This window comes from Meriones unguiculatus, chromosome 17 (assembly GCF_030254825.1).
Source record: "Meriones unguiculatus strain TT.TT164.6M chromosome 17, Bangor_MerUng_6.1, whole genome shotgun sequence".
Classification (NCBI taxonomy): Eukaryota; Metazoa; Chordata; class Mammalia; order Rodentia; family Muridae; genus Meriones; species Meriones unguiculatus.
In genome coordinates, this window is record NC_083364.1 from 306,198 (window position 1) to 326,474 (window position 20,277).

A 20,277-nucleotide genomic window follows, 5' to 3' on the forward strand; every position below is an offset into this window, starting at 1 on the left:
TACGGCAGTGTTGGTCTACAACAATGACTTCATGAAAAATCTGGTGTTTCCTCTTTTATTTGTTCAGATTTAGATCTCTCTTGCAATTTCCTGAAGTTGTGGGGGGGATACTTGTTAGTTTTTGCTGGATATCCGTTTTTTTTTTTTTTTTTTTTTTTTTGAGATTAAAGTTTCTATGATCTCAGACTTAAATTAATGTCTGCCTGGATATCCACAGAGTGAATTCTGGGATGCTCTTTCCATCTTAGTCCTTTGTTTATCTTTGAAACTAGAGCCCAAATATCTGAGGCCCTGCTCTCTGTCTTCATTATCAGAGTGGTTTTGGAGATGAGTAATATTGAACACATTTAGCCTCGATTCTCTTTTTTCCTTTCATCATTTCTTCCATCTTCCCTTTCTTTTAGCATGCTTTCTTACTCTGTTTCTTTTGTTGTATTTGTGATGTTTTTGAACATAACCTATTATTTCCCTAGGACAGTCAATCTCAGATAGCTCTACTAATGTTTCTACAGAAGTCAATTTATTTAAATGTCTTGAATTATAAGCCAGGTCTGCTATTAGAGCACCTGGTAATTTTGTGTTTGAGAGTTGTAAGGCAGCCTTTTTCAGTGATTGTTCATGCTCCCTGTAATATTTTTGACTCTTGATTCATACCAGCTACACTCAAACACTTCACAGGCATTTGCTTTTGTATTTGCTGCCTGCCTTGCATGGGCCCCTTACAGCACAGCACAGCTGCTGAGGATATATATATATAAACCATGCCCTTGCAATGAGAACTGAACTGCATCAGACAGCAGGGGGAGCAAGATGAAGTCACAAACCCAGGTTTTCATGTTCTTGCTGCTTTGGGTGTCTGGTGAGAAACTCAAAGTATTGTAACCTTTACACAGAGTCACTTCTCTTGTAGATAAGAACTTGGAGTCTGCCAGGCTCAATATTTCATATTTCAATAATAATACTCTGACAACATGATAGTACAAATATGTTAAGTGACAAATTTCAACTGTTTTTCAATCTTTGTTTGCTTTTATATGCGTATTCATTTTGCATTCCTGATTGCAGGTGCCTGTGCAGACATCGTGATGACCCAGTCTCCATCCTCCCTGGCTGTGTCAGCAGGAGAGAAGGTCTCCATCAGCTGCAGGTCCAGTCAGAGTCTTTATTATAGTGACAACCAAAAGAATTTATTGTCCTCGTACCAGCAGAAACCAGGGCAATCTCCTAAGCTGCTGATCTACGGGGCATCCACTCGGCACACTGGGGTTCCTGATCGCTTCACAGGCAGTGGATCTGAGACAGATTACACTCTCAGCATCAGCAGTGTGCAGGATGAAGACATGGCAGTTTATTACTGTCAGCAGAATTACGATTATCCTCCCACAGTGCTTCAGTCTCCCACACAAACCTCCTTGAAAGTCTCACCACCTGCCTGCAGCACACACAGTCCTGGCCCTGCACACTTCCCCCTTTTGCCTGATAGCCAGTGTGTCTGAGAAACTGACAAATAGTTTGCAGAGCAAAGGGAAAATTATGGGTTCAGTGGTAAGAAAATCCTTTATGAAAATAGAAAAAGAACTCAGGAGCACGCTCTCCATCTGGAAGCTGTGGAGAGGGCCATGGGGGCTCTGCTCTTTCTGGTATCTATGTGTGCGGAGGGGACCCATGAGGGGGTTCACTCTTTCTGGAATTTGTGGGACTTGTGTCCAGTAGAGGCTGGTCAAGTTCTGGTATTTGAGTATTCTGTTTACTCCAAGGTGACAATGTTGGATTTCTATGTTCCTCAGCTATGTCACTATGTGTGTATGTGTTTATTTGTGGACACTATTTTAAAAGCTAACTGACGATATTAATATTTTTAGACATGAGACAGTTTGAATCAACACGTCTGAGTTTGGTCCTGGACCATAGGAGTTAAATTCTATAAAACATTTTAAAATTTATCAGGTATTTTAAAATAATAACCCTTGGACAAAAAACTTAAAACAGTTTCTCAACTCTTTTGGGGGAGGTCAAAAGACCTTAGTATTTATTTTATTAATTTTAGAAAGTGAGGGGAACAAGGACTATTTCTAACAGGAACTCAAATGACTGGCTCTTTGGTCTCCCCACCCCCGAAGGGAGGAGCAGTCCTGTTAGGCCACAGAGGAGGGCTTTGCAGCCAGTCCTGAAGATACCTGATAAAACAGGATCAGATGAATGGGGAGGAGGTCCCCCCTATCAGTGGACTTGGAAAGGGGCACGGTGGAGATGAGGGAGGGAGGGAGGGACTGGGAGGGAATGAGGGACCGGGATACGGCTGGGATACAGAGTTAATAAAATGTAACTGATAAAAAAAAAAGAATTGCTATACTCAGTCCACAAGTAGTGATCTGAAGACAAAGCCTGTTATGTAATTATTCCCATATTATATATCAAGTAAGTAATTAAACTGAAATTTCAACCAAAAAAAAATTTAGAAAGTAAAATCAAGCCATGCTGTTTGAGCCAATTAAACAAAAACTGCAGTTATTACAATATATCATGTAAAAAAACCTATAAAATATGTTGTTCTTCATTTAAAAAGGCTGGATGTCACCGGCCAACAGTGACACCTAAATACTACCTGAGAGAGGTCTAGGGAGAGAGAGAGACAGGGCTACACAGAGAAGGACACCAAGTCTACATGCTGATCAAAGCGTCGATAATGGGTGTCAGGTTAACACTTAAGTAGGCAAAAAAGTACAGGCAGTTTCTCACGCAGACAATTTTACTTAGCCAAAACATAAGAGGGCTCACTCAAGGTTACACAGAGCCTGCTTTCTGGTTACTGTGGTTGCACAGAGTTTCTCAGGGTCAGAGAGGTCTGCTGTGGGACCACCAAGGTCAGTCTGTGAGAGACTGGACTTTGGAGGATGGCCAGAGCCGGGAGGCTGAGCTCCACTGTGCAGATGCCATTGATTCTAAATTTGCCATTAACTCCAAAAAGGCTGCCACAGCTGGAAATTCTTCAATGCAAATGTTTGCTTATGCTCTTTTACAGGAGAAAAAGGACTACATTTTCATGTTAGCCCTGGTTTTTGCAGGATTATATTCAGATCATTGTTAACCATTACATAAAATTTATGCCTGGCTGCCAGTACCTAAATAAATGATTTAATTTATTTAAATCATTCTGGCCTATAGATTTGGTATGGCCAGAATAGTCCGTTTTTGCTGAGGGCCGCAGGCTAAGTTTAGTTCTCTGTTTAATGCTAAATAAAACTTTTGTCCTTTAATTTTTTGCTGATAAGTTTTAATACAGTGTAATAGGATTAATAAGATTTGCTAGCCCTTTTATAAATTATGTTTAATTAAAAGTTTTGCTTTGATTTTAGTTTAAAAAGAGCAGATTTAAAGTTATGCTAAAGATTATAGTTGAGTACAAGATTGAGTTTTACCTAGTCTCTTTGTTTAGGTTATTTTTTTAAGGTTAAATCTAAAATGGGTAACCATAAAGTTTGCCTATATAAATGTACCTAAAATTTGTTTCTAAATCATACATTTAAAAAATATGCCAAAATTAGAGATTATAACATCCTGTTTAATAGGATATAGTTCAGAGCAGATGATAAAGCTAGACAAAGAGCAACTCAAATATACTGGCCTCAGACTTGTCAGAGATCTGATAAATATGGCATTTTAACATATCTAAGCTTATTATGACAGAGTCCAACCTGCTGAGGCACAAAAAACAAATTAATTCAGTTTGTAAAGGTACAACCTATAGTTTTTTCATTTAAAAGAAAAGTTATTCCAATCGTTGATGCTTTAATGGTATTTACTGATGGTCCATTATCTGGTGTTGCTGCCTATGCTTATGAAAAAAAAAAAACAGTTTCTTTTCAAGTGTCTAGCATATCTGTGCAAATAGCAGAGTTATCTACAGTATTGGCTGTGTTTCAAAGTTTTAATAGGCAGTCTTTAAACATTTTTACAAATAGTGCATATGTAGCTCAGTCTTTGCCTAGGTTAGATTTGCAGGTCAAATTCAGACATCTTCTTCTGCTGGAATTTTATTTTTACAAATTCAAAATTTGATACAAGAAAGAAACTTTCCTTTTTTATTATAGGACATTTGAAGGCTCATTCTGATTTGCCAGGACCCCTGTCTGAAGAAAATGCATTGGTAGATAAAGCCACCAAAGTTTATTGTTCACAGTTAAAAAGAGCCCAGGATGCCTATAATATGTATCATCTTAATAGTCAAACCTTGAGGCTTAAATATGGTTGACTAAGGAATAAGCCCGTAGTATAGTCGAGGCTTGTAGTACTTGTCCTCCATTTCACCCTGTTCCTCATTTGGGAGTCAAGCCTAAAGGATTGCTTCCAAATCAAATTTGTCAAATGGATATTACTCATATTCCTGAATTTGGAAAATTAAAATATGTACATGTTTGCATTGATACCTATTCTGGATTTATTTTTGCCACTCCTTAACCAGGAGAAGCTGCAATAATGTTATTGCTCGCTGTCTGCAGGCTTTCAATGTTCTGGGTGTTCCTAAGCAGTTTAAAACTGACAATGGAAGAGAATATGCTAGCAAATCTTTTCAAAGATTTTGTCAACAATTTCAAGTTTCTCATATAACTTGAATACCTTACAATCTTCAAGGACAAGGCATGGTAGAACGTGCCCACCGCACAATTAAGATTTACTTGCAAAAAGCAAAGAAGGGGAGCTACTCCTTGGACACTTAAGGATCATCTGAATCATTTTCTTTTCATTCTGAAGTTTTAAAACTTGGATAAGCATGGTAAATCTGCAGCACATAGATTTTGGCATACAGATACTAAAAAAAGCTTTTGCTAAAGTGAAATAGAGGGATCCTTTAACAAATCAATGGCATGATCCTGACCCTGTACTCATATGGGGACGAGGAGCTGTCTGTGTTTTTTCATAGGAAAATGATGCAGCTCAATGGCTACCGGAATGGCTGGTGTGACAAGTGGATGAGGATTTTTCTCCTGACAATGATAATGATGTCAATGGGGACCCCTCCAGTCAAGATGACTGCTTATTGGATGTACGTTCCTGATCTACCTTTACTACATCCAATTTCCTGCGATGATCCAGAAGTCCTTGTTTATGTCAACAACACTTGGCTGCTGGGTTGTCCTGCTTTTGAAGGAACGCAAGTAAAATAGACTTTAACTTTTCAGGAATGGGAAGGGGTCATCCTCTTCGCTTTACCAGAAAGAGTATTCATCAGGACTGCATACCAGTCTCCCCTGTCCAGGTCATAGGTAGGAATGCCTACCACTGTAAAGTTGGGATGGCAATTCAAGCCTCCCTTTGCAACCAGACAAAGTGGAACATTGGAGGGATATTATTGTCCCTTCCTACAGGAGTTAAGAATGACAGTCTTACATCTCCAATGAGTTAACCACCCTGTGGAAAAGGGGATCAACACACTTGTCCTTGACCAATGGTTCCTTGGACAAGATACATTGGAGAAACGCCCATTATCTACTCCTGGGACAATGACCCTGCATTTACAGTCCTGGACTGGTCTATCATTAAGGGTATAAAGAAATTGGCTTCTGATAAAGGCAGTCAAAATTCTTTTGTTTTATAAAAAGCTGTTTCTGCTGGACTTTAGAGGACTTCAAATAAAAACTGGCAAACCTATGTATGGAAATTGGGGGCTACCTTGGGATACATAGGCATTCTCTCTGAGAATGCAAGTAATTTGCTAAACTAAGCAAGTATGCTTATGTTTTGACATGTATTAATCCTCCTTATTTACTGTTAATTGGAAACATTGTAATAAGATATTCTAAGAACAATGATACCTATTCGATTGAATGTGTACATTGCAATCTTACTAATTGTGTTAATGCTGATAATAATGCTCTTTCAGTTTAGTTGTTAAGCAACCTGCTTTTGTTATGATTCTGTTAGGGTTTCTGATTCTTGGTATGATGAAACAGAATTTAAATGGACTCAGGTTCAGAATCAATTTGCTGGTATTTGTTCTAGCAAAAACTTCTCATTGGACATTTTAATGATGAGAAATAAGATCCATCACATAGAATCTGACAAGGAAGCTAGGTTGAAATTGGCCAGTACAGCCTGGGCTATATATACTAGCCTCTGGAGGCACTTTCCATCCTTTGACTCTGCTTAAATGGGGACTGGCACTTACAGCCATGGCAGTTATGGGATTGTTGGTCTGTGCCTGCCTTCCTTGTGAGTTACAGTTTCTTCTTCAACAACTTCAATGCATGTAAGTGCAGTTGCATGAATTTAAATTAAAGATCTCTAACAACCTTGTTTGATATGGAGGTAAGTCAATGACGGAAAAGTGTGAAATTGTGTGTTTTCCAACCCAAGACAGAGGCTCTTGAAAATCACATCTGAGACCTTGATGAAGGATAAGTGAAAAATGCACATTTCACCAACCTAAGACAGGCTCTCTATAAAACAAAGAAGGGAGAACTTCCTGAACAGAACACCAACAGCGCAGGCTCTAAGAGCAACAATCAATAAATGGGACCTCATGAAACTAAAAAGCTTCTATAAGGCAAAGGATATTGTCATTAGAACAAAATGACAGCCTGCCGATTGGGAAAGGATCTTCCCCTACCCTATAGCTGACAGAGGGATAATATCCAATATATATAAAGAAATCAAGAAGTTAAAAAGCAACAAATGAAGTAATATAATTAAAAAACAGGGTACAGACCATAACAGAGAATTCTCATTAGAGGAATAGCGAATGAGAGAGAAACACTTAGAGAAATGCTCAACATTCTTAGTCATCAGGAAAATGCAAATCAACATGACCCTGAGATTTCACCTTGTATCCATCAGAAAGGCTAAGATCAAAAACTCAAGTGACAACACATGCTGGAGAGGATGCAGAGTAAAAGGAACCCACCCCCATTGCTGGTGGGAATGTAAACTTGTACAACCTCTTCTGAAATCAATCTGCCGCTTTCTCAGACAGTTAGGAATAGTGCTACCTCAAGATCCAGGTATACCACTCCTAGGCATATATCCAAAATATGCTCAAATACACAACAAGGACATGTGCTCAAACATTTTCATAGCAGCTTTATTTGTAATAGCCAGAATCTGGAAACAACCCAGATATTCTTCAGTTGAAGAATGGATACAGAAATTGTTGTACATTTACATAATGGAATACTACTCAGCAATTAAAAACAAGGAAATCATGAAATTTGCAGGCAAGTGATGGGAACTTGAAAAGATTATCCTGAGTGAGGTATCCCAGAAGCAGAAAGGCACCCATGGTATATACTCACTTATAAGTGGATATTAGACATATAAGATAAACCTACTAAAATCTGTACACCTAAAGAAGCTAAGCAAGAAGGAATACACTGGGTAAAATAATCAGTCCTCACTCAGAAAAGCAAACAGGACAGACATCGGAAGAGGGAGTAAACAGGGAACAAGACAGGAGCCTACCACAGAGAGCCTCTGAAAGACTCTAGCCAACAGAGTATCAAAGCAAATGCTGAGAATCATACCTGAACATTGGGGAGAGTGCAGGGAATCTTATGAAAGAAGGGGAAGATAGAAAGACCTGGAGGGAACAGGAGCTCCACAAGAAGAGGAGCTGAAGGAGTCTGGTATTTGGAATTCTGTCTCCTGGCCTTGGCAGATTCGGGTTTTAGCTAAATTCCATTTCTCAGAGACTGTCCTTGATGGTCTCTGTAGGCGGGGTGCTCTGAGCCTGAGAAATATAAAGCAAGCTCCCTGCTATCTATTGTGTGGCCTTGTGTGAATTCTTGGTTGCCAGGTGACATAGATGTGTTGCAACTGTGATAATTTTTCTTGTGCCCTTTGCTTTATAAGTGTTGTTTGCACGTTCAGTAAACTGAGACTTGGTCAGGAATCTGTCTTGTCTCCATTCTTCGCGTCTCAGTCCCCCAATTTCTACTCCCTCTTTCAGGTATATCTTGTTCGACTAGCCCATGGGACAGGTCAAGAAACAGATCCAAAAATTGTGGGCCCAGGGATCTTTTCTGAGACTGATACTCCAAGGAAGGACCACGCATGGAAATAACCTAGAACCCCGGCACAGATGTAGCCCATGGCAGCTCAGTCTCCAAGTAGGTTCCCTACTAATGGAAACAGGGACTGTCTCTGAGATGAACTGAGTTGCCAGGTCTTTGTTCACCTACCTCTGAGGGAGAGGCAGACTTTCCAGGCCACAGAGGAAGACAATGCAGCCAGTCCTAATGAGACCTGATAGGCTAGGGTCAGAGGAAAGGGGAGGAGAACCTCCTCTATCAGTGACTTTGGAAGGGCCATGGGAAGAGATGAGTGAGGGAGTGTGACATTAGGAGAGTCTCAGGGAGGGGGGCTTACAGCTGGGATACAAAGTGAATAAACTGTAATTAATAAAATATATTTAAAAATGTAAAAACAAATTTTGATAATTCTAAAAAACTAAAAATGTTCAAGAAAACCTGTATTTGAAGTGAAAAAGGATGATTGCATACCTAGGTGAGAAAAAGGCACATGAAATGATGCTGTGATAACCTCTACACTCATTTCAACCCCCAAGGCCCCAAGAAGTAGCCTAAATAGGAAGCCATTGAAGTGAACTCATTCTTTTTGATTGTTTTGTTGTTGTTTTTGTCATTATTATTTACATACAGACCACAATTTCTCCTCCATCCATTACTTCTAGGTTCCCCTACCTTCCTTCTGCCACCCCCTAACAATTCCTCCTCTGTTTCTCTTCAGAAAATGGCAGAAGTTTTAAAAAGTGTAGTACATATGCTGAAGTTGGCTCTTCACAATTCATGGTTTCTGACTGGGTGTGTGGGAAAGCAGCAACTCAGTTCTTTTTCAGAGAGAATTTAAAGGTCCTCTGTGGAAGATTCAAACCACCAGTGTATCTAAGGAGATACAGAGGCTCATAGGCATACTTTGGGCAGAGTGCCAGAAACCTTAAGGAAGAAGAGGAGGATAGAAAGACCTGGAATAGACAAGATCTCCAGAAGGAAAACAAGAGTGCCAAAATACCTGGGCCCATGGGGCCTGCAGAGACCAATACTCCAACCAAGAACCATGCATGGAGAGGACCTAGACAACCTCTTTGAAGGAAGCCCATTGGCTGCTGAGTTTCCAAGTGGGTTCCCTCATAAAGGGTACACGGACTGTCTCTGACATGAACTCAGCAGTTGGCTCTATGACCAACTCCCTCTGAGGTGTGCAGGTTTGCCAGGCCACAGAGGAAAATGATACATCCAGCCTTGGCGGGACCTGATAAGCTAGGATCAGATAGAAGCTAAGGTTCTTCCCTATCAGGAGATCAGGGAGAGGGCATAGGGGGAGGGTGAGTGCAACTGCGAGGAGATGAGGAAGGCGGCTGCAGAGGGGATACAAAGCAAAAAAATGTAGTAAACATATGTAAATAAAATTAATTTTTTAATAAAAGAGAGAACTTAAAAAGAAGCAGGTCACTGAGAGTTTCACCATGCTCCAGTGAATGTATAGAAACATAGATTGAACATGATATTAGTTTCTTTTTAATTTTTAAGTTTTAGGGAAGTAGGTCACAATAGTTGGAGACTGGAAGGACTGGGAAATAAGTGTGATGGGGTTCATGATATGAAATTGCCAGAGAATCAATAAAAATATAAAGTTGAAAAATAATAGCATTTAATTAGTGGTACGCTTCTCTTCTCTTAATGGCTTCTCAGAGTGCAGCTCATGGCTGCTATCCTATATTCCAAATACAAATGTTCTATACTGGGATGCTTATAGTACATATGTGACAGCAATGTGTTTTATCATTTCAGGTTTCACTGGTGACATTGTGCTGACCCAGTCTCCAGCTTCTTTGCCTTCTTTCTCTAGGGCAGAGATACACTTTAACTGCACTGCCAGTGAGAGTGTCAATTCATTTAACTACAGTTTTATGCAGTGCTATCAACAGAAACCAGGACATCCCCCTAACCTCTTCATGTATGCAGCATCCAACCTAGTATCTGTGGTCCCTGCCAGCTTCAGTGACAGTGGGTCTTAGACAGATGTCAGCCTCACCATTCATCCTGTGGAGGCTGATCCTGCTACAATCTATTACTGTCAGCAGAGTAGGGAGTTTACTCCCACAATGCTCCAGGGCTAAGGAGAATTCTCCTGGGGTTGCTTCACTGACACTCACTCTCTGAACTGTCTCCCTTTTTTTAAGTAATTAATCTTTTTATTAATTACAGTTTATTCATTTTGGATCCCTTCCCTCTCCATCTTAACCTTCGAATTCCACCCTTCTTCCCTCTTCTTCTCTCAGGACCCTCCCCCAAATCCACTGATAGGGGAGGTCCTCCTCCCTTTCCTTCTGACCCTAGCCTATCAGTTCTCATCAGGACTGTCTGCATCGTCTTCCTCTGTTGCCTGGTAAGGCTGCTTCTCCCTCAGGGATCTGAACTATCTCTTACATCTTCACTATCTTAAGGTAGAAGTCATGTTTGTAATGAGGGTTAAGTTGTGAGACAGAGATTGTCTCACTATGTATGCCTTATAATTTTTTTTAATTCTCTTATTTAATAAAGGCCTCCATGATACAATTTTCAAGGCATTTTTATGTTCAACACACTGAGTAAACAATTATTTAAAATTTGCAGAAAACTATCCTCAGTTCCCCAAAATAACCAGAGCTTTGTACAATGAAGGTTGTTAGTTGTCTTACAGACAAAAGCTGATATTTTCAGCCTATGTTACATTTCCACTCCTATATGTGTGATATTTCACAAGTTCTTCTTCAGCGCATCACACAGACAAGCCTCCTGTAGCGGATTCTTCTGCTCATCTCTGATTTGTTTCTCTATTTCCTTCCCAGATGCTCATCTACAATCTTAGAATGACTAGCTGTCCTTTCCTCCTTATTCAATACTCATATCTTTCTCTATAATATCTTCCACGATGTGGTAAATTCTCTTCTTGTATTCTTTGAATTTTTGTTGTCTTCTCAGGCGAAGGAGTGCAAAGTCTCACTGTGTATCCTGACCTGTAAATCCCTCTGTTGCCAAGTGACCTGGAGCCTGCAACTCACCTGCCCCTTTCCTTTAACTTCTGCATTGCATGACACCATTCACAGCTCCTTTTCATTTTCTACAAGTTCTTCAGTGCAGTTGCATGAACTCTAGAGGACCAGGCATGCAGAGCCATGATCGTTGAAAGCTTACTTTCTCACATCTTCCATTTGTATATAAACCTTCTTAGGGCTTTTGTATCCTTTTCATGAGACTGAAAAAGCTCAACAATTATACTTACCATTTTTTCAGATGAATATTGCTGAGATTAAGTTCACAGTTCTAAGTCACAACAATGAAACATTATTTTATCATTTTCTTTGTGTTGTGAAAGAAGTTAACACCAACTCAGTGGTTTATGAGCAGAACACTTGTAATCTGGGCAGGGTATGTCTGGATCCTTTCCTTGGTCTCTCATAGGCCACAGTCAAGGCATTATCAAAGCTGCATTCTCATCAGCTGACTCAAGAAAACCTTTGTGTAAGACCAGTGAGGATATTAGTACAACCTTTTTCTTTTTCTTTTTCTTTCATTTGGGAATATACTCTCACTTGAATCTTAGTCAAAAGACTGCAACTCTGAGAAATTCCTGACTCAACCACTCGTGTTGTCATGAGTAGAAGCCTGATCCTTCCTGACCAATGGTTTTCACACTTGCTGAGTGAGCATGCACTAAGAAAATCATCAAGAATATGGAAGATTTCAAGACTACTACTCATCAGCCTGGTTCAGGAGAAGGTGGCTGAACTCTATCTCCAAACTCAGAAAAATAAGTTCTAATTAAAATATACAATGAGCTTTTTCTGAAACAAATCTATGTATTGAGCCAGGGAGAAAAAATTAACACATTACATGATTTCCATTTTTTATTATAGCTGAGTAAATGTCTTTGCACATATACACCTCCTTCTTATTTTCTGAACATTTGTTGATAGACATTTCATTGATTTAAGTTTATTCTATTGTAAATAGTGCATCAATAAAGATGGATATGAGGATATATCTATTTTGTGCTGGTTTACATTTATTCAAGAACATGCCTAGTGCAGGAGTAGCTGAATTATATGATATTTCCATGATTCTTAAGCATCCTCCACTTTGATGTCCTCAGGGGCTGTACCAGTGTGCAGTCCCTCCAGAAGCATATACTGATTTCTATGTCTGTAGAGTTTTCCATTATTTATAGTTGATTTTATGATTTCCTTTTTATTAGTTATTCAAATTAAGTGATTTTTATGGTTTTGCTTCAGTTTCTATCTCACTCTCAAAAATGAGAAGAATCTGAAAGCCTCAACAGATCAACTGTAACACTAACCATCTTCAGAAGAGCACATGATTTTGATATCCTGGAACTTTCCTTACCTTTACTCACATCTATTTGTTTAGAAGAGAATGGACAATGCATATTCTTCTGCTCCATATCGTCATGCTGAGGATGGTGTAGCTGAAGCAACATTAAGGGTTTTCCTGGATGAAACTGTGTTTCCACAGGGTATAGAACTCATCTGTAACTTGTTGATCTATTTTTATTTCTTTCACATAAGTTCAGAAAATTTTTAATGATGTTCCAAAGTCAAGAAACGCATGATGGCAGTTGGACCATCTAAGTAGAGAGCTTTTCATTTTAGGTTAAAGCACTGTATGAGGACACTCTGTGCCTTTTCCACCATAATAAATGATGACCACCCCAGCCTCCACTCTTCTGATTTTGAGAATGAAATATGCATATTTCTTAACCAAATTCCATGGAGACTGTCAAGATCCCTAATGTCCAGCCTGGAAATGTATGAGTCAGTATCTGTGTCCTATGCCCGGCTTGCATGTCAGAAGTGTGATATCACCTGTAAAATGTTCAATGTAACATCAGGTATATAGGTCTATATGTTTGATGAAGAAGACAAACTTTCGTGCATAAATAATAAGAATCTTACTTCAATCTTATTTGAAGCTATTTGACTACTTAGGAGGTATTCACTCCAGGTGTTCATGTGAAATATTATGTATAGTTCAAGGGTATGAATAGAGATCAGTGAGTTTTTTTCTTAAGCTGCAAAGTTTTGATCTTTGGATCTGGAATGGCATTCAAAGTCCAAGTGATAAACTGCTGGCTCTCATGGCCTAGCTTGGGGAAAGTGACTGGGTCAGAGAGGCAGACCAGAAGCTCACATTCTCATGGGCTTCTGCTCCTACAATGCAGCACCTAATGTAATTTTTGTTTGTCAGAGATATAGGTCTTGAACTCCCTCCACTGGTTTTCTTTTTAAACTTCCGAGGAGACCTTTTATGTCTTTTGTTCAGCCTTCTTTTCCTCATGAAAGAAAAGGCTATCTATCCTGAGGGGCCATTTCACTCAGTACATTGTAAGACATATTATTACAGCAGTATCTCTTTTTGGATGGTCATTTATTCTCTGCTGGATTTGGTGAATATGTGATAGGATCTAAAATACATTTGGTGAGGATTAATACTGACAAGAAAAGGAGCCTAAACCAATGACTGGAATAGTACAAGCAGAAGGATTAAGTATTGCTGATCTATTAGTAAAGTAACTAAAATTACCAATAATATATATTTAAATTGAACTTTATTATTTTAATTCATGCACCACAAAATGGTAAATGATGTGTGGTAGGTTATATGCTCATTATATATACGTGCACTCCTTTTTTTGAAACATCACAAAGAGTGTAAACTCATTAACCTCTTGATTTTACACCACCAGGTTTCTTTTATTTCTAAATTAAAACAGAAACATAATTGAAGAGATTTGTAACATGCCACTCCCTCACTGAAATTTATTTGGCATTAGGACTACAGTGGATGGTATATTTGGAAGAATCTATATCATCTAGAAGATAAACCTCTGGGAATATTTGTGAAATATCTCTATAAAAGTCAGCCTTTGGAAATGTCTGGGATGGATCATTTTGATCAGTTGAATTCCCTTAGGAAAACTCTAATAACTTTAGGCAAGACAATACCCAGCATATGGATATTGACCTCCATAAAATGGAGAGAGTGGCCTGAGCTCTAGCATTCTGCACACTCTATTTCTCAGTTGTGTATGTGATATGAGCAGCTGCTTCATGTTTTTTCCAGTTTGTCTTCCATACTATAATAGGTTGTATGTTTGAACTGTGTTTCAAAACAAATCATGTTCCCAAATAAGGAACAAAGTTTCCTGACTTGCTTTTTTCACTGTAGTTTATCACAACAAAAACAGAGATTGGGGCCACCCATACAAATCTGGAGGCAGTGTCTTCACTGATGTGGTTCTTCAGAAAATGGAGGCTCGCCAGCTCTCCAGGCAAGATGGAAAGGAATATTGGATTCTGCATCATTATGATATCCCCACTGAACCCTGAGCTAAGAAGACAGAAGTTAAGATTAAATACAAACACTGACTTGTTCCCATGATTTTCTCTTACTCTTTGTATCAAATGAAGCTATTTTTATTAGTAGGTAATTTCTTTTCCACCTTAGTTTTAAAGCAGCACAGACTTTACAAGGCACAAGAAGTCTTTAGGAGTCATTTACTCATCCTCCTCTTTCCACTGCCCATCTCTTCCTGTGTCAGAGGCTTTGGCAGCATGTAAGTCTTTATTTTTTCATGGATCTCCCTCATTACCTATCATGTCTCTTTAATCAGAAGGCTGTTGCTGGATAGACATTTGGCTACTTGTTTATGAACCCTATCTTCTCTTCACAGGATCTAGGTTCAATTCCCAGCAGACATGGTAGGTGACAATGATCCATAACTCCAGTTCTAGGGGATCTGATGCTCTCACCTGGCTTCTGCAGCCACCAGGTGCATACATCGTGCAAAGACATGCATACAACCAATATAGTCACAGAAATAAAAATGTTAAAAAGAAGACCCTCACATCATCTCTATTTGTTTAAGACTATGCTTTCCACAGATGTTTAAGCTGAAGGTGTGCTAATGGGTTTATTTTTAGTGCATCTAGTAACAGATTTTGAGGAAAATTCAGTTCTGACAGGTTGCTTTGAGTTCTCTAACCACACCCTCTCCTACTAACTCAGAGAACCTGTACAAACTCTCCTGAGCGAAGCAGTACCTGTGGGCTCTAGGCACATAAAGCAGGACAGTTTTATTTCATTGCGGCCACTCTGTATGAGGACCTCCTGTCTCTTGCAAGCAGTAATAAACTTCTATATCCTCGGTACCATGCTGCTGATTTTAACTAAGAATAGTATGTCAATGTTTTATCTGAGTTATTGAAAATCTTTCCTTGTCTACTACTGTTTGTCACATATATGGGGTAGAAATAGCCACTCATCCAAAAAGTAGAAGGTTCTATGTGCTGGAACAGAAAAGCTGAGTTCAGCCTTGTACTGTCTCAGGATAATTTGCATCTGAGGCTAATATTCCCTGGTCCTCCATCCACAGTGGTGTCCATGAAGAGAGTGCTGTGTCCCAGAAGCTGAAAGCCATCAGCTTCCGAATTCCTGATTACAAGGGTGTAAGCATAATAATCAGTGTTGAATCCAGCTAACAGTCTTATAGTCCATTTTAAATCAAAGCCAACAGAATCTAATTCACCAGGACACACTGTAGAAACTTGGTAAGTGACAAAGGACTGTTGGGCTTTTTATAATATGTATACTATAACATGAAATCATTTCCTCTTCAGACCCCATGTTCTCCCCTTGAATACTGTGAGAAGCCCATGGAGTTTGGATTTGTAAGATCCCTGTCTCTGTTTGTCCAATCTAAAGGAACAGATGTTAATGTCATGAGAGCAAGGTCTGAGCTCAGTACTGCTGTTACAAGGAAAAGTGTAAAGTTTAGTTGAGATAAAAAGCATATGAAAACTTGCTAGACAGTGACAAAAGCAAAGTTCCCTTTCTGTCATAGTCTAGAACTTGAGATTAGGAAGTCCCTGTATCTGCATAAGTCTACCTTTCTCTTATGACTTTGTGTTAGCGGTTTACAGAGAAGATCTGTGTGTCCTCATCAGAAATTAGCTAATGTTGTACATTAGCTAACCTGAAAAGCAGATGTATAAAATTATATATGTACTTCAAAACAGAAGTCAGTGCATATTGGATAAATGATTATTTATTTTTCAATAATATTTGTGGCTTCATGGTGAAACACTAACATCAGGTAAATAATTTGCTTTTAAGTCTCAGCATCTGCTTTGATAGTCTGCAGGGCAGAGCCTTTCAGGGGCCTCTGTGGGAGGCTCCTAACTGGTTTCCTGTATTGTTCTTCTTCTGATGTCCATCCTCTCTGCCTTTCACAATGGGGATTGAGCATTTTAGCCAGAGTCCTCCCTCTAGATTAGTTTCTTTAGGTGTACAGATTATAGTAGGTTTATCCTATATTATATGTCTATATGAGTCATTATATACCATGTGTGTCTTTCTGTTTCTGGGATTGTTCACTCAGGATGATCCTTTCCAGTTCCCACCATTTACCTGCAAATTTCATGATTTCCTTCTTTTTCATTGCTGAGTAATATTCCATTGTGTAGATATATGGCCAAACTTTGGGCAGAATGCAGGGAATCCTATGAAAGAAGTGGGAAATTGTAAGATCTAGAGAAGACGGGAGGTCTACAAGGAAAGCAACAGAACCAAAATATTTGAACACAGGAATCTTCCCTGAGACAAATACTCCAACCAAGTACCATGCATGGAGATAACCTAGAACCCTTGCACAGATGTAGCACATGGCAGTTCTGTGTCCAAATGTGTTACATAGTAATGGGAACAGGGACTGCTTTTGACGTGAACTGATTGGCCTGCTCTTTGATCAACTCCCCCTGATGGGGAAGCAGCCTTACCTGGCCACAGAGGAAGACAATGCAGCCATTTCTGATGAGACCTAACAGACTAGGATCAGAAGGAAGAGAAAGAATCCCTCCCCTACCAGTGGACTTGGGGAGGGGCATACATGGAGAAGTGGGAGAGAGGGCTTGTGAGGGGAGGAGGGAGGTAACTAGAGGAGGGATACAAAGTAAATAAACTGTGATTAAAAATAAAATTAAATTAAAATTAAAAATGTAATTTGCTTTTGGTAGATAAGGCCATGAGTTGTTTTATAACCAACAGATTAATGATGCACATTGTTGAGAGATTGTCTCCATATATAGATCAGATTGGCACAGATGTTGGTATGTTCTCCAGTCTGGCCTCAAACTCATAAGTCTCCTGCTTTTGTATCTCCAGTTCTGGGAGTACAGATGTGAATTGCCACTCCTTGCCATGATACTTGATTTATTTATTTTTCTCTTTTTACTTTATACATAATTCTGGCTCTATAATTAATTTCTTATATATACTTTCTGATTTCAATAATGTGAAGTCCTAGCAGGTTCTGTGATTACTCTTATCTCTACAGGTTTTTAATACATAGGCAAACTTTTGTTTTTCACCATTTGGGTAACAGCAATCACTGATGTAGTGTTCTATTGTTCTCTATAAAATCATTAAGTAGGCTAGGATGTCTGTGTCCCCTTCTGGAGAGAATTACCTGTTCGCAATATCAGAAGCCCATCTTAATCCAGTTTCAATACTGCTACTTTCTAAATTACACTAACATTAGTATTTGTTTCATAAAAACTCATGGCAGTGTTGGTCTACAGAAAAGACTTCATGAAAAACATGTTTTTGTCTTCCATTTCTTCATAGTTAGACCCCTCTTTCAATTTCCTGAAGTTGTGGGGAGGCGACTTGAATGTTTCTACTTGTTTTCCTTTGCTTTGAGATTAAAGTTGCTCTGATTTCAGTCTTAAATTAATGTTCACCTGGATTTTCACAGTGAATTTTGGGCTACTCTTTGCATCTTAGTCACTTGTTTATCTCAGAAAATAGAGTCCAAATGTCTGTTCTCTGTCTTCAGTACAAGAGTGGCTTTGGAGCTGAGTAATATTGAACACATTTAACCTCAATTCTCTTTTTTCCTTTCATCTTTTCTTCCGTCTATGTTCTCTTTCTTTTATGGCATGTTTATGACTTCGTTTCTTTTGTTTGTTCTGATTTTTTGAATATATCTTATAATTTCCCTAAGTATGTCAATCTGAGATAGCTCTATTAATGTTTCTACAGAAGTCATTTGATTTCGGCAGGTCTTGGATTTTAACCTAGATCTGCTGTTAGAGCACCTAGTACTTTTCTGTTTGAGAGCTGTAAGACAGTCTTATTCAGTGATTGCTCATGTTCTCTGTAATAGTATTTTTAAGTATTGATTGACATCATCTACACTCACAGACACTGTGCAGGCATTTGCTTATGCACTTGCTGACTGCTTTACATAAACTCCCTACAGTCCAACCCATAAACCAGGCCTTTGCAGTTAACACTGAGGTGCATCAGACAGCAGTGGGGAGCAAGATGAACTCACAGACCCAGGTTCCCATATCCCTGCTGCTTTGGGTGTCTGGTGAGAAACTCAAAATGTTATAATCTTTGCAGAGTCACTTCTTTGTAGACAAAAAACTTAGAGTGTGCCACGCTTAATATTTCTTACATAATAAAACTCTGACAACATGATAGTACAAAGATGTTAAATGTGGCTAGTTGTTCACAAAATTAACCTTTCTAAAAACAAAACAAAATTAATATATACTGGGATATTAATAATCTAAGTTAAATCACAGAAGCATCTTATGTGTGTCTAACTATTTCATAAAATTATTTCCCTCTAGTTCAATCAAAGTAAAATGATAGCTGTAATTTGCAAAGGATGTTTTAAGTATTTACAAATACAAACTTATATGAGTGTCTATTTAGGCAATATGGCAACAAATAAAATATTTTCTTCTTAAAGCAACTTTATATCAGAGTATGTAATTTATGGTCAGTGGTTGCCTTTGTTAGTTTAACTGTCCTATAATGTTATAGATAGAAGGCATTAAAGGCCAAGGTCCAATTTTTAAAATATGCATTGTAATATAGAAGGCAGATAATTACTCAGAACTCCAGCAATCTTATCAGTACATTAATATTACTACTTTATATGCAGGGTATGCAGCACAGAGAATATTTGTAAAAACAACTCTGCGGTGTCGCTCAAGCACTTGCTACTCTTCACTTAATGCCCACCCAGGTTAACTTCTATCAGTTTCATGGTTCACTTTGAGAAATTAAATACTTTTCACAGTTTAAATCGCGTTATAGATATTTTGCTGTAGAGTATATTGAATGATACTATCTATGTACAAGGTAATAATGTTTATACATGTTGACTAACATATTGTATCTCAGGTAGATTCAGAGCTGATTTTCAACCCTAGCATTTATCATCCGAGGGCTGCAAAGCAGAGCATGTTTGGATGTGTGTAACAGGAACATGGCAGAGCACACTGCACATTTGAGGAATGCAGAGGCAGTCGCCAGGGAAGCTGTGCTCTGTTTGATGAGTTCATGTTTGGACATCACTTGTATCCTGATTCCAGAAAATTAAACTTTGAAAGCACAATTGTAATGACTAAAATTCATTAGATTTAATTTCATTAAAATTTTATAAAGAAAAAAAAAGATGTTAAATGACAAATTTCAATTGCTTTACAATCTGTGTTTGTGTTTATATTCATATTTATTGTGTGTTTCTGATTGCAGGTACCTGTGCAGGCATTGTGATGACTCAGTCTCCATCCTCCCTGGCTGTGTCAGCAGGAGAGAAGGTCACCATTAGCTGCAGGTCCAGTCAGAGTCTTTATTACAGTGACAACCAAAAGAATTTATTGTCCTGGTACCAGCAGAAACCAGGGCACTCTCTTAAACTGCTGGTCTACTGGGCATCCACTCTGCACACTGGAGTCCCTGATCGCTTTACAGGCAGTGGATCTGGGACAGATTTCACTCTCAGCATCAGCACTGTGCAGGCTGAAGAACTGGCAGTTTATTACTGTCAGAATAGTTTCAGTATTCCTCTCACAGTGCTTCGGCCTCCAACACAAACCTCCTTGAAAGTCTCACCAGATGCCTGCACCACACACAGCCCTGGACCTGCACACTTCTCCCTTCTGCCTGATGGCAGGTGTGCCTGAAAACATGCTGAAAAATTTTGCAGAGCCCCTTACTAAATTATAGGTTTAACGATTCTTATGTCTTCTTTATGAAAATACTTTATATGAATATGCAAAAAACTCAGTTTTTTATTTGTATTCCATCTGTAACACATTACTACAAACTCTGTTGTTTGAATATAAGAGATTTTCTTTTCTTTTTACAATATTGGAGTTCTGATATCCACCATAGTGATGGTGAT

At 38.8% G+C, this 20,277-nt stretch overlaps 2 gene segments (V, D, J or C); both read left to right on the top strand.

The window, feature by feature from the left end:
• The first annotated feature begins 802 nt into the window (after nt 1-802).
• Nucleotides 803-1,496, top strand: LOC110544683 (immunoglobulin kappa variable 4-1-like). The segment is given in 2 exon segments: nt 803-859; nt 1,066-1,496. Coding segments are annotated over 2 exon segments (480 nt in total).
• A 16,902-nt stretch (nt 1,497-18,398) lies between these two features.
• LOC110540608 (immunoglobulin kappa variable 4-1-like) lies at nt 18,399-20,056 on the top strand. The segment is given in 2 exon segments: nt 18,399-18,447; nt 19,626-20,056. Coding segments are annotated over 2 exon segments (480 nt in total).
• Nucleotides 20,057-20,277: the final 221 nt, after the last annotated feature.